General features: G+C 40.8%; 1 protein-coding gene across 2 annotated transcripts in view; it reads left to right on the top strand.

Annotated features, from left to right (window-relative positions):
- Metap1 (methionyl aminopeptidase 1) overlaps positions 1 to 11,820 on the top strand; it is a 51,237-nt gene extending 39,417 nt beyond the window's left edge. For both annotated transcript variants that reach the window (XM_090356780.1, XM_090356779.1), the window contains exons 7-11: positions 2,210 to 2,348; positions 4,702 to 4,833; positions 4,923 to 5,066; positions 9,609 to 9,674; positions 10,812 to 11,820. In XM_090356780.1, coding sequence (XP_090212906.1) covers positions 2,210 to 2,348; positions 4,702 to 4,833; positions 4,923 to 5,066; positions 9,609 to 9,674; positions 10,812 to 10,975 — 645 coding nt within the window. In that variant the 3' untranslated portion in view covers positions 10,976 to 11,820. The remainder of the gene's footprint in view (positions 1 to 2,209; positions 2,349 to 4,701; positions 4,834 to 4,922; positions 5,067 to 9,608; positions 9,675 to 10,811) is intronic.
- Positions 11,821 to 12,168: the final 348 nt, after the last annotated feature.

The raw sequence follows: 12,168 nt of genomic DNA, 5'->3' as shown, positions 1-12,168 counted from the left end.
TAACAAAAATTCTGTGTGCTGTTGGAACACACGGTTTTGGTATTCCGTGGTGTGTTCTGGAATTGGTCCTCCAAGAGGCCCTGATGATGCCTGTGCTACTGTAGTGCTGCGCCGTCTTCAGTTCCTCCGTGGGGTGAGGTGCTGGGTTTCTGAACGATCCAGACTTTAGTTCAATTTTATGGAATGTTTAATTTTATTAGCTCTTTAAGTCATTGCTGCTACCTATACCAAATGTTCAGAAAATACTCAAGAGTAAAGAATCTAACTCTGAAGTTTGACTAGAAGCAGCAATGTTTACTCCATCTCCCTAACAAGCTGAGACAGTGTACAGGTCAGATAAATATTTGTGAAACATGATAAAGGGATGTCTTTTTTCTTTTCTTTTTTTTCTTTCCGGCTTATTTTATTTATATATATATATTATTAAGGAATTTAACATTGATTTTTACGTCATATTTCAAATGACATGTTTAACAAACAAGGTTTTTCTTCTTTTTAAGATGGAGTCCTACCTTGTACCCAGAGTGACCTGTGACCCTCCTGTCTCTTTGCCTCTCAAGTGCTAGGATTACAAGCATATGTCACCACACCCAGACCACCCCCCACTTTTTTTTCTTTTTTCTTTTTTTTTTTAGAGCCCATGAATTTTTAAAAAAAAATAATTGAGTGCACATATTATATGGATAGATTGTTCACAATTAAATAACATAAAATGGGAGTGATCAACTGTAAGTTATAACGATCTAGTCAGTTAGTGTTTTTATCTGATGTTCTGTGGTGAGGAAGAAACTGGATTTTAGGTACTTTCCTGCTTGGTGAGGGCATTGTAAGTGGGGAAGCCATTGCTGAAAGATTTTGATGTTTGTTCCCCCCCACTTTTTTTTGCCAGTCCTGGGCTTAAGCTCAGGGCCGGAGCACTATCCTTGGACTTTCTCAAGGCTAGAGCTCTACCACTTGAGCTATAGCACCACTTCCGCGTTTTTTCTATGTATGTGGTACCGAGGAATTGAACCCTGGTCTTTATGGTAAGCAAGCACTCAACCACTAGGCCACACTCCCAGCTCCAGGCAGCTGTTTTTTTAATCCTATATACTGTGATCCTGCTGTGAGATGTATAGGAAGGTATATCCTGAATATGGAGATCATTCTTGGTTATATGACTTTTTCTTTTTAAATAATTGAGGAAATATCAAATCAATTAAGTTTTCCAATTATAGTAGAATTGCTAGTAAAATTACAGTATATTCCACGGGTACTTTTTATACAATGATTTGAAAAATTTTAACTTGAGGACTGTGGCAGTGTGGAAACAAATTCTTTGTGTTGTGATTAGCCCTGTGGGAAAACACCAAATAAGTAAGACTTGTTCCGGAAACTTGATCATGTTGTTTCAGAGGTCCTTTGTTCTGCCGAATAGCATGATTACCAATGCCTCAGGAAGTACTTTGTCATTTCCTAATTACACTGGTATTCAGATTTCTGCCTATAGGGATATGTACTTGTATGTACATAAAATAATTATAATTATATCAAAAGTGCTTATTAGTATTTACTTTGAATATTATCTTTTTACTTAATGTATTTAAGGAGTGTGGTTCATTCTAAAGTAGACCCTTCAAGCTGGGTGCAGTAGTACTGCTTGTATTACAAGGCTCAGGAGGCTGATGTAGGGGGATGACAAATTCCAGGTCAGCCTGATCTTCAGAGAACTTGTTTCAAAGGAACAGAAAGAAAAGAAAAATGAACCCATCAAAAAAGTAGAATCTTCATATAGTAGCATGTATATATGTAAAACATGTGAATTTGCTTCTCTTTTGCATAAATATTAGTAAAATGGCTAGCATACACTGTATCTGACTGGTTTAAACCCTGTTACATACTGTTTATATACGAGCCAGATGAGGAGACTGAGGCAGGAGCCCTCCTTGAGCTCATGAATTCATGAGCAACTTAAATAATAAAGTGAGATGCTATCTCAAAATGAACAAAGAAAATATAAAATTCTCTCCCTCTCTCTTTCTTCTCCCCATGAATACATACATAAGAGATAATAAATACTCCCTAGTATTTTAAGAGAAAACATGAAGTCATTAAGTTCTTTGTAATAACATCTATTCAGTTTTTTTCATGTTAAAATCTAGTGAATTGTATATAGGTATTTTCCTTTTGCATATTCTAAACAATTTCTCTGAATTTTAATTTATTCTAGGCATGCATTGCAAGAAATTGCTATCCTTCTCCCTTGAATTATTACAATTTCCCAAAGTCTTGTTGTACCTCAGTGAATGAAGTCATCTGCCATGGAATTCCAGACAGAAGGCCTTTGCAAGAAGGTGATATTGTTAATGGTAAGAAATATATAAGTGCAGCCTGGTCGGCATGGGAAAAGAAACAGCCAAGGTTTGGCTTTTCCTGACTTGCTTCATGTACTTAATGACTTCTCCCTGTTAAATTTGATAGCACTGTGAAATCTGTAAAACCTGACTTTTTTTTTTTTTTTTTTTTTTTTTAGTGGTTCTGTGTATGTTGCTTCTAGGATACATATAGTATAGCGTTATTTCCTCAAGGTCTATTTCATATATGATTGGTAAATAAGTGAAAGATAAGAATAATATGTGAAAGTACTATTGAATATAGTGTAGTTATTTCGTGGCCAGTAATGGTTTCAAAAGATAAAGGCAGGCTTTCTTACCAGAGAGAAACACTTTGTAATACATGAAGACCTTAAGAGCTAAGAATTCCTTGAGTGAAATGGTTTTAAAGACTTTTGTGCTGTACTGTCTTACATGCTTCAAAGACCCTTTCCTGTGAATGAAGAGCAGTATCGAGAAGTTCCACTTAGGAGTTTTGTTTTTGTCTCACTACTCGGGCTAGAATGTAGGGCCTGGGCACTGTCTTGCTATGCTCACGGCTAGTGTTCCACTACTTGAGGAAGAGCTCCACTCTGGCTTTTGTTGAAGATAGATTAATGGAAATAATCACAGACTCGACTTCCCTGCCCTGGTTGGTTTTGAACTGTTCTCCATAGATCTTAGCTTCCTATATAGCTAGAATTATAGGACTGAGCCACTGGTGCCTGGCTTTAGCTGGTATATATTTTTTTAAATTTTATATTATTGTCAGGGTGATATATAGAGGGGTTACAGTTACATTCGTAAGGTAGTGAGTACATTACTTCTTGAACATTATTACCCCTTCTCATGTGTTATTCTCTCATTTTCCTTCCACTAACCCCTACCAAGTTGGAGAGTTAATTCCCAATATATTATCTTGTGCATATCGCTGTTACATTGGTTCTCCCTTTGTCCTTTGTCTTATCATCTTGTTTTCCCCCTTCCCTTCTCTAATTCAAATAAATGTATACACAGTATACCAGGTACCAAAGTCAGACACAGCAATACTGGACCATAAACCATAAATATTTATTTATTGTTAGTCAGCCGTGGGGCCTGTCCCTGACAGCTCAAGAGTACCACACTACCCCTTGAGCCACATTGCCACTTTTGGTTTTCTGGTGGTTAATTGGAGGTAAGAGTTTCATGGACTTTAGTACCTGGACTGGCTTTGAACCGAGATCCTCGGATCTCAGCCTCCCGAGTATCTATGATTATAGGCGAGAGCCACTGCACCTGGCTATTTTTTTTAAATATTAATGAAAGTAGTCTTTTTTGGGGAGATCTTAAAGCAATCTGAGTAATTGAGCTTGAGTACTAGTTCTAACCAAAATGGACCAATTGCGGTACTGGGTATGAGTAGAAGAAATTTAACTGTAGCGCTATTTTTTTTTTTATTATCACTGGAACTGCTTTTAGTTAGGTTAGCTGTTTATACAGAGTTCCATAGGTTTTGAGACCAACCTTATTCTTTCATATAAACTTCTTTTTGATGGTGCTGGAATTTGAATTTAGGGCTTCTTACTTGCTCAGCTGGTCCTCTACCATATGAGACATGGCTGCAGCCTGGCATTTTCCTGATTATTTTGGAGATGGAGCTTGAAAACTTTTCTTCCTGAATCACAGTCCTCTGAATCTCAACCTCCTGAATAACTAAGATTACAGGTGTGCCTTACTGGCACATGGCTATACCTGTTACGTTTTTATTACATGTACAGTATATGAAGTTTTTCAGGATGTATGTTGTGCTGCAGTATTGGAAGTTGACTGCAAATCATAGTATAACTACTGATTTAATGTTTATTTAGAGTTATAGTAGTAGTCTGTATTTTTGTATATCAGGACAGGGAAGGATGAGTATTCACAAACAAATGAAAGGCAAAATGAGCTTTAACAAAATAAATGTGTAATTGCAGATTTCCTACCCCTAGGAGGAAAAAACTTGTTAAAGATACTAAATGAAAATACTATTTCCTATTTAGTGTCAAAATGGATCATACTTGTTAATGAAATGTTATTTATTCTGTCTTTCATAATTGTATCCCACATGCATTTTTCTCTTGCTGCAAATAATGTCCTTAAGAGAATAAAAGCCACCAGCTCTTGTGCTGCTGCTTGGCTGTGTTTCTTCTCTCCACAATGAGTTTAGTTTCCCTGTCTTCAAGGAGCTTTGATAGATAGCTTGTGTTCTCTGGTGTATCATTTGAAGATGCAGAAGTGACCATTTCCTTGAGGGCTTGATGCTGTGATGTTGGAAAAACTAAGGTTTATGTTGAAGTGGTCTTTTTGTTTGCACATTGTCTTGCAGTGGACATCACTCTTTATCGCAATGGTTATCATGGAGACCTGAACGAGACGTTTTTTGTCGGAGATGTTGACGAAGGAGCACGGAAACTAGTCCAGACGACGTATGAGTGTCTGATGCAAGCTATCGATGCAGGTCAGGCTGGATTTCCTCACCTTTAAGCTCAGGTGGGAAGGCATATGCATGTTAACATCTTTATCATGGATCTGTTCTCTTCCTTCCAGTGAAGCCTGGTGTTCGATACAGAGAATTAGGAAACATTATTCAGAAGCATGCCCAAGCAAGTGGATTTTCAGTTGTTCGAAGCTACTGTGGGCATGGAATCCACAAGCTTTTTCATACAGCCCCCAATGTACCCCACTATGCCAGTAAGTGCTACCCAAAAATGTGGTTGTTTTACTTACTGAACAAATGCTTTATTCAAACCTAAAAAAGGGCCTTCTGCTTTGCATTTATTAGAAGAATATATTAACTAACAAGATTCCTAAAGCATGTATTTATTCAAGTAAAGTCAAATGTAGGTCTGGCTCAGAGAGCACTCTATAAAGTAGGTAGGTTTGATCTCTGTGGGGTAGGGCATTTATTCCTGAGTCCAGCTCGGTGGCTGTCAGGTCACCTTGGGAGTTGCCTGCCCACTCCACAGATAGTGCAAGAGGAGGGCAGAAGGTAGGCAGGTGTGCTTGGAGTTTTAACAAACCAGCTTGGCATTGGCTCATATTTGTTTTCCATCGGCAGGAATTTGGTCATGTAATTATACCTAACTACAAAGGAGGTTGGGAAATAATATGTGGCTGCAATCTCTGGAAGAAAAGCAAACCAGTTTTGGCAAATGACAATAGTCTGTCATGGGTCTTGCCATCATTATTTTGATTCCTTAGGTGAAATCAGTTCATCTTGGTTTGCTGTGAGCTCTTAGTTCCTATCATGTACCGTATACTAATTGGTACAAATGGAGGGGAATAACCAAAGTTGTATTCTTCAACTTGAGAGATGAATGGTAGAATAACAGGGAAAGTCTAATGTGTTCCAGGAATCATTTCTCTGTAGGGTAGACATGTACAGGAATGGTGTTATAAAAAAATGCTGAAAATGGCACTGTGGCTCAAGGGGTAGGGTGATAGTCTTGAGCTGAAGAGCTCAGGGATAGCGCCCAGGCCCAGAGTTCAAGCCCTAGGACTGACAACAACAATGACAAACAAACAGAATAAATAAGTGATGTAAGTGAAAGCAGGCCACTCACTGGTACCTCAATACCTGTAACCCTAGCTACTCACCAAGTCGAGATCTGAGGATCATGGTTTGAAGACAGCCCAGGCAGGAAAATCTGTGAGATTCTTCCAGTTAACCACCACATAAAAAGTTGGATGTGGAGCTGTGGTTCAAGGGGTTGCGAGATAGCCTCGAAGAAATAAGTTCAGGGACAGCAACCAGGCCCTGAGTCCAAGCCCCAGGACCAACACAAAGGTGACACAGGAAGGAATTTCACACAAACACATGGTCACTCACACACTACTACGCACTTGAGCCACTGTGATGTGTCAGTCTCCGTGTTTTCTTTGTCCTTGTTTTCTCACCTGTGTAATTGGGGAATGGCACCTCCAGTAGAGTCGTCAGAGAATGGTGGGAAGGACATGCCCTGATGCTCACTTTCAGCATAACAGTGATGATGGCAGGCATGATCTCATTTGGTCATCACAACGCCATCCTAACTTGAGTAATTTCTCAGCCCTCTGTTCATTTGTGTTTTCTGGTGCTAATGCTAAGACCTCCTGCAAGTGCTCTCCCACTAAGGTACATCCCCAGCTTCTCCCAGCCCTAGTTTTAAAAGCAGATCCTCTGCTAACAGAAGCAGTTTTTCAAAGTTATATAGTCAGTAATTACTTGCCCAAACGAGGGTCACTTCTGGATTCTGTTTTCTGGAGTCATTCTGCTGTGTTTCATGTGTACTTAACAGTAAGAATTGGAGCAGTTGGGCACTGGATCCTGGAAAATAACTAAAGGGTGACTTAGACTTCAGTTTGATAGAGGGCGTAAGAAGTGTTTCAGGTGGAGGGAAGCTTGAAAACGTGCATCAGACTGACACCAGCAGATGAGCTTACCTTGGTTGAGTGTGTGATTTGATGGCTGTCATGGGCAGTGCTGGATGTGAGAGGAAGGCTGTCCAGGGAATTCTGACTTCATTTCTAGGCATCTTCAGGGAACATTTTGGAGCATAAGAGTAGCATAATGAAGCTGGTAGTCTGGGAAGACTAACCTGGGCAGTTAGTGGTGGCTAGGATTTGTTGCAGGTGGAAGCCAGGCAGGAGAGATGATGGTCTGATGGGCAGTTGTTGCGGTAGTCTAGGGATGAGGTGATATAGTTTCAGATGTGGATAGCTGTGAAGATCAAGTGAAGCAGGTGAGAGCCCTGCAGGAGAAGCTGGAGCACTCTCTCGCGCTGCACAGCTCCTGGCAAGGATCAGCAAGCACTCCTTCACAAACTGCATCCGTTGTGCCAGTCATGCTTTGAAATGTGCAGCCAGCTGGACAGATGCTCCAGGATAGAAGGTTAAAGGTGCCATCCTTCCTAATAAGTTTCTGTAAATCATAGAACAAAAGCTAGCACAGAAAGCGTGTAGCTGACTTCATTCCTATCTGTTGAGCTCTGATGACCTGAACACTCCCTTTTACAGAATGGAAGAAGTAAGTACCTGATCTGAATATGATGGCAGGGAAGTGGTGGGTATAAGAGAAATATGGAGCAGGTGGGGATGAAAACAAGCACTCACATTCAGTAACAACAAAACAGGACACAGGAGCATGTGTGGGGAAAAAGTGACGGGGGCAGTGCAGTGGTGTCACAAAATTCAGTGTCACTTTCAGTAGATTATTTTTAGATATGTAAATCTAAAAAAATAAAAGCCCCTGTTATAATATAAAATAAAATTCAGTGTCACTAATATAGTTGGGTTTCATTTGAAAGCATTTAATTAGACTTAGAAAAATGCTGGGAAAATGCAGGGCAGATATACTTCATTTTATACATTTGATAATGTTTATGAAAGGTCAAGTGTAAACCAATTTTGTTATGTACACATTTGCAGTGTATATAACATAACAGAGCAGGTCCAGATTTCTAATGAAGTGTTAGGCACTCTCCGAAACATTACAGTTCTGTAGATAATGTGTACTTGTTGAATGAAATACTCGAGAGACAGAAACATTTAAGATTCTGAGAGATGAAGAGAAGTTATAACTTTGCCAGAATACTAATGAGTCACTTTTAGGATGTTTTTGGAATGTAGTTTAGCTTTTCTATGTCGGCACTGTCTCACAGGTGATGAGGTATAATTTAAATTTCTAGTAGCAAAGATAGAAGGAACAATGTGTAATTTAACTGAAAATTTAATATTCAGGGCCGGGAGTTTGGCCTAGTGCTGGAGTGCTTTGATTCTTCGGTACCACATACATAGAAAAAGCTGAAAGTGGTGCTCTGGCTCAAGTAGTAGACCTCTAGCCTTGAGAAAGCCTAGACAGTGGTCAGTTCCTGAATTCAAGCCCCAGGCCTGGCAAGAAACAAAATTAATAATCAGAAATTTCCCTTTGATTCCTAAGAGAATAAGACTGACACACACACACACACACACACACACACACACACACACGTATACATATGCATATATATGTATGTTGCATGTCATCTTCAGAGAAAGTGCATGAGATTACAAGTAAACAATCTTCTATTGGTGCTTATTCTGGAGGGCACAAATGAATTTAGAAGGTAAAATTAAAATATGCAGTGAATATGTTTTGGCAAAATCTCAGTGGAAAACAGCATGGTGGCTGCATGTGAGGAAAGGTGTAGGTATGGAAGCGTGGGTGAGGGTACCTAGTGTCAGAGCTGCCCTAGACACATTGGCCATTGGTTAAGTCCTGACTGCCAGTATCTTCTGGAAATGCTGCCATCTGGTGGTCGGACTGAGGGAATGCTTCCGTTCATTTATTTGATAAGCTTTATCAGTCCGCTCTTGGTCTTTAATTTGAAATTTGAAGTAGTTCTTCTGTTTTGTATAAAATTGACCCAAAAAGCTGATTCCTATTTTTAATTTTTTCTTGCCTTTTTCAGAAGGATGTCAATTGGAGTGATCAATGGCAGAGATGCTTTATGATCATGTCTCATCATGGTCCTGAAAAATAAATACTCTTTTTTTTTTTTTTTTTTGGCCAGTCCTGGGCTTGAGCACAGGGCCTGAGCACTGTCCTTGGACTTTCTCAAGGCTAGAGCTCTACCACTTGAGCCTCAGCACCACTTCTGGCTTTTTTCTATGTATGTGGTACCGAGGAATCGAACCCGGGTCTTCATGCATGCTAGGCAAGCACTTTAACCACTAGGCCAAACTCCCGGCCCCCAAAATAAATACTCTTGTATAAGTGAACTTAGACCAAAAAAATAGTATTGGGAGGATGAAACAGTATTTTTTCTAACAGAAAGGAATGCCAAACAATGTAGTGAATGGGAGCTTTTCTTATGTAAGGATGAGGAGAAAAGCTAATTTCTAACACTTTGTGTAGGTCAGGTGCCTGTTCTGTAGGCTGTTTTATACACAAACACACTTCCTTTCCCCAGAGAGACGGGGTAGTCCCAACATTTGAAGTGTTTGTCATTCAGACTTCTCCACATGGATGAATAATACACTTTGCCAGGTTTTGGGATTGCATTTCTGATCTGTAGTAACATAGATAGTCTCTGAAATCTAGCCTATGGGCCTCTGTGTTAATGTAGAAACCATAAACAGAATGAAATGCACCTAGAACAGTATCTCTCCCCAGATTGATGATAAGGCCACTTCTGTACTATTTCTTCTTAGCTATTCAGAGGTGTGGGGCTGGCTTTCAATCTTTCTTTCTTTTTTTTTGTTCTTTTATTTCAGAAAATAAAGCGGTTGGAGTGATGAAGTCGGGCCATGTATTTACAATTGAACCAATGATTTGTGAAGGTGAGAAACAAAAGATGCTGTCCCATTCTTTAACTGTTACCTCATAACTTTTATCTTGGGTTAGTCATTAGTATGGTTCTATTCTGCTGGCTTCTTTTGCTTCATTTCATGCCTTATCCCATTATGACAGGTTGGGTATTGGACAGAACTGAGCATTCACAGGGTTGACAAGAAGTTGATAAGTGTGTTGTCTGTAGGTATCGAATGCTTCAGCTCTGCTCTCTTTTCATAAAGACTTTGTGGGAGGAGGGGTTGTAACAATTAGAAGCCTATTTCAGGCCTGTGGAGAAGTTCTTGTGTGGTCTAGGAGGGGACAGAAGAGAGCAAAGAGAGAGCATTTGAGCCCGGTGCTCATGGCTCAGGTTTGTCATCCTAGTTACCCAGGAGGCTGAGATCGGAGAATCGAAGTTCAAAGCCAGCCCAGGCAGGAAAGTCTGTGAGACTAATCACCAAAAAATGAGAAGTAGAACTGTGGCTCAAAAGTGGTGGAGCACTAGCCTTGAAAAACAGCTCAGGAAGAGTGCCTGGGCCCTGAGTTCAAGTTCCATGACAGACCTAAAACAAGGGAGAATATTTGTTGATCTACCCATTTTGATGCAGACCCAGGTAAAAGGTTTATTTTCCCACAATTGCACAGAGGAGTAAACTGAAGAGAGTAACTGGCTCAAGTCACTTGGTTGCTTATGTGGTAAGATTGTAAATGTGAACTACTGGGACACAGCAAATTCAACTTTTTACTCATATGTGTGCACTTGTATTGATCTGTTTTCTAAAATGAAGCCCAGAGCCTTTATTTTGGAGACATCTTGATTTATTTCATTTCTGTTAAACATGTGTGACTTGGCTTGGGAAGGCGGCGTAGGGGTAGAGTGCTTTGCTTAGCATGCATGAAGCTATCAGTTCGGTTCCTCAGAACCACATAAATAGAAAAAACCAGAAGTGGTGCTGTGGTTCAAGTGGTAGAGTGCTAGCCTTGCGCAAAAGAAGTTTAAGGACAGTGTCCCGGCCCTGAGTTCAAGCTCCAGGACTGGCCAAAAAAAAAAAAAAGTGTTCCTGTGGGTTTGATAGGTAGCTTTGGTACAGAGTTCATTAGACAGTGGCGGGATCAAACTGAGCACCTGTCTTTGTTTACTTAAGGTGGATGGCAGGATGAAACCTGGCCCGATGGTTGGACTGCGGTGACACGCGATGGGAAGCGGTCTGCTCAGTTTGAGCATACCCTGCTGGTGACGGACACAGGCTGTGAAATCCTGACCCGGAGGCTCGACAGTGCGCGGCCTCATTTCATGTCCCAGTTCTAATCCCCACCATGGCACTTTCTTACTGTACTGTGCGATTTGTTGAGCGTACAGAAAGGAAGAGGCAGTTTTCTGGTTTTGGTTTTTAAATCACTTGTGTTGACAATAATCAGAAAGGACTGCAGCATTTGGTGTGTGTTCTCAAGAGTTGGTCTTGGATCTGAAAAGGCTGAGAAGAATCAAGGAAATCAACTCCTTTCCGTGCCCCCAAGCCTCCCCTCCTTCCCTCAGCCCTGCGTACGTACCACTTTCTTGTTTGCCCCTTGAGCACTTTTACTTAAAACCTGCTTCTAGTTGCTCTTATCACTGCCACAAACCGGCCATCCAGAGCCAGCTGCTTTCCAGGTGAATGTTGGAGATGAGAATCTTTGAAAACAGCAACACAGGCTGCTCCAGATTTTTTTTATTGTAGACGTGGAAACATATGCGCACATTTTAAACTCCGTATACATAATTACCGAACACTATGTGACTGATTTGTTGATTCTGCTCTGACAGGGTGGTTTGATGTCCTAAGGGACCTATGGTTTGTGGTGATTTAATTCCTAGTTGGGAATTGGCTTCTTCCTCCCCATGCTAATTGTTTACCCTGGTTCTTGTGTGTGGGGAAGCTCTCTCATAGTGAGGCTCTCTCTCCAGCATGGACTCTGTCCATGATGAACGACATACGTTCACTTTGGAAGAAGGTTTCTAAACATCTAGAGGGCAGAAGTAATCACACCCCAGGTGGTGGTTGGCTGTTGTGGGTCATGATGGTTCTGTAATACACACCTGTGTCAAACCTCCATTGGTCAAAAAAAGGGAGGAGGAAAGCCCCCTTGTTTTCAAGGGCATACTTTGGAGATGCACTGTGGGTTGATGGGAAAGCCGTGGTCTCCTGCCGTGAGCACAGTGAGTGAGGTGGGCTGGTAGCATCTCGTCTGGGCATTAGATCTGGTGATGATGAAGAGGAACCTGCTGAGTACTGTGGCTGTGCCCGGCGTGTTGAAGCCCATGTCGTACACGCATAGTTGAGCAAAGCACCTCATTAGAAATGCCTCAGCTGCCTGAAATCTATGTTCCTTTTAGCAGTTGTCCAAATAGAAGTGCATCCTGTGAAGACATATCCGACGTTAAAAGTCATTTTCATTAGTCTCGTTGACTACTGAGTATTGATGACTTGACCCATTATACCTGAGATCATCTTTCCCAGAGTG

Source organism: Megascapheus bottae, chromosome 23 (genome assembly GCF_031878675.1).
Source record: "Megascapheus bottae isolate mThoBot1 chromosome 23, mThoBot2.hap1, whole genome shotgun sequence".
Taxonomy (NCBI): Eukaryota; Metazoa; Chordata; class Mammalia; order Rodentia; family Geomyidae; genus Megascapheus; species Megascapheus bottae.
The sequence above is the reverse complement of the archived record's forward strand: the minus strand, read 5'-3'. Positions and strand labels throughout refer to the sequence as shown.